Raw genomic sequence first — 6,000 nt, forward strand, 5'->3', positions numbered from 1 at the left:
ACTTGAAGAACATGTATGAATGTTTTATATGATTTCTTAGTAGAGGAAGTATTTGAATGCATGCAATAAAAGAATGGTTCTTTTATAGATTTTCGTGGTAAAGAAAAGGGGGTTAAGGCATGCAGTTAAAGATTGATTGTTTATATGTTTTCTTGGTAGAGAAAATATGATAATACTTGCAGTAAAAGAATTGGTTATTGCTTCTTAGTAAAGAGAATAGGTAGTTCCTCCTAGTAGGACTACATGTGAGTCTTGTGAGAGGAATGTTTGTCTCTTGTTGTCTTTCTTGGAATAAAATCCTTGCTAAATATAGCCAAAGAATCTTCTTGAGAAAGAAGATGAGGCATATAAATGTCGTGAGGACATAGCATGGAAGGTGGCCAAGTTTTCTTGAATTAAAGTATGTATCTTTACTTGATAAAAGCTTCTTGGAATATATATATATATATATATATATATGCTAATTGCATTATGATTCTAGTTAGTGGTTATGCATTACTTGCATGATAAAGGATAACTAAGAATGTGCTTCTAGGCGCATAGATATTCATGCCTAAATTCTTGAGGAAAGAGTATATTACATATATACCTAAATATAGTCTCATCTTAAGAGTATGCATACTTCATGTATGAAGATGCAGGATTTTATGAGAATTTTCTCGAAAATAAAAATAGAGGTTCTTTCCTTAAAGACACATTAGAATAGTGTTCATGCAAGAACCAAAATCCTTACTTGGTTCATGAAAAGAACTATGAGCATTGAAGTAAGGTAATTGTGTTAGGTGAACACATGTTGCATATTGGTAGCAATTTTGACTTTGGAATTATGAGTCTGTGTACTTAGAGAAAATGGTCATGATAGCTTCCTTGAAAATAATAATCTCTTGGAGAGATTATCTTGTTGGAAGAGTTGTGTTGATTGCTTGATTTGATGCATAAAGGATAAGTAAACCTTGTTTTTGTATCTTGGTTTTTATGCCGAAAGATAGACATCTTTAATAATTCTTGAAAGGGAATCTTGAGAAATCCTCACATCGGAAGATAGAGAAATGAGGATTAAAATGACTTCCTTAAGAAAGAGGTATGTGGTTTGTCGTATGAAATGATGGTGGTCTTCTAGTGAAGGGAATAAGTGTTGCATACATTAAAGAAGGACTTATATGATAAGCAATAGTATGCACAAAGATTAGTCATTGGGACATAAGAGTTATGTTCTTGTATGTTAGAGAAATTATGTTTAATTACACTAACGATGCATGACTAAAGCTAGCCATAGTAAACGTAAGATAATACTCCGTTAATGATGATTTGAATTGGAACAACAGACTATGGCAAAATTGGGAATGTTGAGGGTATTAACTCAACTGTTGTTGACATTTATACATTAATGAGTATTTGCATATGTTTTTATACATGACAATATTGTATGCATGAACATTCTGGGAAATGGAATACGTGTTAATTGATGCATATTTATAACTAACGTTGCTGATGGGATTAAGTAGTGGTAGCTTAATGGCAACAAGAAAACTCATCACATAAATTGCTGCAATGTGAAATGCAGTTATAAATGAGAAAGAACGATGTTATATGATATGCATGAATTATGTTATTTGGAAAATTTGCATGCATACAACGTGTATGATGGATATGTTTCCCATCGATCTTGATGTTGTGGACCCATGTTGGGGTTAAGTGTAAATGCATGGTGTACATGCATGTCTGTTGTGCTAATGATAATGTTCATTTGGTTCATTGTGTAAATTACTTTGAGAAAGAGATGAAAAAAGAGAAATATTCATGCTATGTCTGGTTGGGATCAGATGGCATAAAAAGAAAGAATTTCCTGTGTACGCTATGTCTGGTTAGGATCAGATAGCGTTTACTGGTGAGACCAGTGTGATTGCGGTCGAGTAGGACTTGCGTTTACTGGCGATACCAGTGTGATTGCGGTCGAGTAGGACCTGCGTTTACTGGCGAGACCAGTGTAATTGCGGTCGAGTAGGACCTGCAAGTGCTTGGGTTGATGGCAATTACCTAAAGGGATTGATGGTACTTGTCTGCCCAGATTCATTCTCCCTGGAATTCTTGAGCTGGTTGGCCAGTGGAATTCCATGTTAGACCTGGTAAGGTCTCTATCAAAGAAACTATCTGGATGTGAAAAATGACTCGAGTTGGTTGTGAGAACCAATTTCCATGGATTGGGAATTCTTTAGTTCATTGTGGACTAATGGCTAAAGGAATTAACTAATCAGCTATATGTTATGTTAAAAAGGAATTTTACATATAGATGTGTAAAGTATGTTATGCACATTTAATAAGAAATGAGCTTAGTGCTCAATAAGAATAAATGGAAATTTTAATTCCTTTATTGTGTTATTAATGTTGTGAACATCTTAGTGGGAGCTAAGACAATTCTTGCTTGATGCAGTGATTGACTGTTTTGATGATTAGAGAGCTAGGTGCTCTTTTGGTACTTCTTGAAGTACTTTACGAATGTCTTTAGTGAGAATTCGTTCAGTGTGCACGTGAGCAGTGATTCACCATTTGATGATTAGTGTTAATGCTCTTTAAGTACTTGTAAAAGTACTGTGATTTAGAAAGCATCTAATATTGCACAATTGAGTGATAGTCAAAAGTGTCTCATTTGACTCAAAATATAGTGACTAATGTGGTTGAATTTGTTAGTTATATATTGCAGGAACTACTTACCATGGAAGGGTGAAGAATTGTCCAATCTTTATTAACAGGCTTACATGGAAGTATTCATGATTTTCAAGCATAAGATGGTAAGTTATGGTAAGTTGTCACAAAGAATTGTTTATTATGAATGAATAAGGGCCAGGTGGTGGCGATTAGAAGTTGCATATTTTTGCAATTACGAATGATTATGACTATTGATGCTTATAATTAATGATATTTCTTATGACTATATCATTACTACGTTGTTTGTCGGAATGAAATCGTTGATTTCAAAGAGAAAGGATCACATTTTGTGTGGATTAGATGGTAATACCACGAGTAAATATCAAAGTTCCGACGAAGGATGAACACCGAGGACGGTGTTCCTGTTAAGGGGGGGAGTATGTAATATACCTATTGTGATTTACCCCACGTAAAGTAATTTTTAAATTACCAATCAGTTATTCAAACCTGCGTAAAAGTAATTTAAATTACATTTCAGTTACAACTAATTCTTGGCATTGGTTAAAGGAATCAGTGAGCACCCTAACAAGGGAAAAGAGGGGGAGAACTGAAGAAAGAAACAGAGAGAGAGAAATTCCATGAGAGAACAAAGGCAGAAGAAGGTTAAGTCTGGAAATGATCAGATAACCTGGAAAGAAAGAAGGTTAAGTCTGGTAGTGACCAGATAACCTAGCACTGGTGTGCATGTGTCTTGTTGAGGGCTGTAGGCCTGCAGGACTGCTCGGGGGGAGAATCCAGTGAAGTGGATCTCAAGGTTGGGAGGATAAGAGCAAAGTGAATGCAGGTGACTTCTGGAAGTGAAACATCGGTAGCAGGCTATCCAGGTATGCATTTTCTAACAAAACTATAGAATATAGAGCTTGAATAAACAAACAGGTGACTTGCTTGTGAAACTACTTCTGACTCGGGTGAATCAGGTATGCTTCCAAGTTGACAAGTTACTGACTGAAAATGAATATACTGTGAAACTTACTGAGTGATTCTGGATTTTATCTAGCTTGTTGAAATACTGTTAATATGCACAGTAAAATTACAAGTAGATGTTAAGGAGTCTGGACCCTAGATTCTAGATTCTGTTATTAATTATCGTAAACTTGCAGTAGGGTTTCATCATCCCAGCTAGCATTGCATATGTTATTTGACTACACGGGTGTAGTTATAGCAGAAAAGGCAGGTTGTAGGCCGAGAGGCGTAATCTGTTAGTGGGTAATAACCACCTTAGCACAGCCTCATTAGAGTGTCTGCAGCACTGTATCGTGCTGGCATAGCCATGGCGCTACAGATAAGGATGAAGTCTTAAACAAACGAGCGTATACAAAACAGTGAAACGGAATAAGTTAACGCTCGGCCGAAGCATCGAGCACCGACTGTGGTCGGATAGACACATCATGATAACAGAAGTAAACACCGACTGTGGTCGGCTAACCCTTCAAGAGGCAGGGGATAATCATATAACGGTTTAGAAGTAAATGTTATTATGAACAGGAGAAAACTGATGAGTTAATTCAGTACAGAACTTATCATAGAAAACGTATAACATAAAAGAAACTGACAATACATTCAGTTCAAATCTCCGAAGCTTATTGATGTGCAAATAAAGCAAGAAACGGAATCGAAATCATTAAAGGAAGAACTGTACATGTTACATGGGAAAATACAACCCTGTAATGCATATATTCACCGTTAATATATAAAGAAACAGATGCATAATATTCTGTTAACCAAGGGCGTCTGGTCCGAAGCTAGTCGGACGGAGACCAGCAACACAATATCAGAGTCGCGTCCGGAAACAGTAAACAAAACTATATATAGTTCTTGACCATGCTGCTACTAAACTGGCAGAGTGATAGTATTAGTCCAACTATTAATAACCACTGTAAGAGAACGACAACACAGAAGACATGCATGATATGCGCAGTCAATGATATACATATATTGTACAGTTCATAAGTTATATAACAAAACCCAGCATCCATGTGATGGAATCACGGATAAGGAAACCCTGTTCAACTATTAACACAGGAAACCCAATAAATTACTTGAACTGTCGTTCCAGGTTTGTGACACGGCCGGACCAATATTACAATGTATAACAGGAAAATAAGACCAAGATAGGCATGCCTCAGGGGCAGCATGTTAAGCAAGTAACAGAACATAAACGTGTGCCGAAGCACTTCCATTTAAACAGAAATTAGCCAGACCTCGAGAGGTACCGAACGCCATTGGGAGGGATCTCAGTGGAGAGATACCCGGCGTCCAAGTAAGTAAACCTCATCGATCATGGGTCTGCATTCAAACGTAATATAACCCGTTCAAAACTCTGAAAATGGAACCCTTTTATGATAAGCGTAGCAGGTTAAGTGTGGAAGACTCACCTGGTACGCTGGAAGATTCAAGCCTTCAGGCTTAGTCTTGACAGACGGTTGAGAAGCAGGTGGAACAACCCCGGCTACATGCCCTGATCACCAACAAATTCATCATAAGTTCGAACAGCAAACGACCGAAACCAAACTGTATTAAAATGCCGTGAGCCTCCATAGAGTTAAGGGATAATACCTGTTGCAGTGTTGGGGTGCACTGTGTAACCTTCAGGGAGGAAGAACGCAAACGAGACGATGGCAAACTCGAACCCGGAACTACCATAGCAGAGGGGCTGGATGAGCCGAGAGAATAAGGTGCAAATGAACCCCGGTTCTGTAAGGAAGAAATTATAAACCCTCGTAAACCCTGTCAGACCATTCCACCGTTGGATTGTAAGATGAAATCTCCACCGTTGAAGAGAGGCGGGAAGCCATTGCACTGGAATCGAGATTCCAGTTCCCGATGCATCACATGGCCTCATGAGCCGGATCAAGCCACATAACCCTTGCAAGTACGAGTGTAGTAAAGAACGGAGCGAGCTGGCACCTGGGTACACTGTGGCAGGCCGTGAAGACCGTGCCGAGTTGTGGTTAGATGGTGGCTAGGTGTAGGATGTACATGCATCCCTGTTGGAGCACACCACCATAAATCGTGTACACTCCATAACGTTAACAACCAAAAGCATTGCGACATTATAAACTCATATATTTCTCCTTTAGCGTGACAAGGTTGGGTGGATTGAAATATAGTTTGTTAAGGTATAGGTTAGGAATGCCCTTTTCATAACCCGCGTATCTATTAACGCATGAAAATCAAATGAGCATGATGCTTGTATATTAAGTATATATATATATATATATATATTAAAGATACCTGCTGGATACAAGTCAGGGTAAATATATATATATTGAAGTATCTGCGGGTTATATATGT

General features: G+C 37.9%; 1 protein-coding gene across 1 annotated transcript; it reads right to left on the reverse strand.

Moving 5' to 3' along the window:
* Positions 1 to 4,617: 4,617 nt before the first annotated feature.
* LOC149201593 (uncharacterized) lies at positions 4,618 to 5,563 on the reverse strand. Its single transcript, XM_089399778.1, has 3 exons — positions 5,263 to 5,563; positions 5,082 to 5,164; positions 4,618 to 4,992 (listed from the first exon to the last, which is right to left on the reverse strand). The coding sequence occupies exons 1-3, from the start codon at positions 5,546 to 5,548 to the stop codon at positions 4,978 to 4,980; spliced, it is 384 nt and encodes a 127-aa protein (XP_089255904.1). The 5' UTR covers positions 5,549 to 5,563; the 3' UTR covers positions 4,618 to 4,977.
* Between the last annotated feature and the right edge of the window lie 437 nt (positions 5,564 to 6,000).

The sequence above is a fragment of the Pinus tabuliformis genome, chromosome 2_1 (genome assembly GCF_031772625.1).
Source record: "Pinus tabuliformis cultivar Carrire ecotype Pingquan chromosome 2_1, CPIR1, whole genome shotgun sequence".
NCBI classification, from domain to species: Eukaryota; Viridiplantae; Streptophyta; class Pinopsida; order Pinales; family Pinaceae; genus Pinus; species Pinus tabuliformis.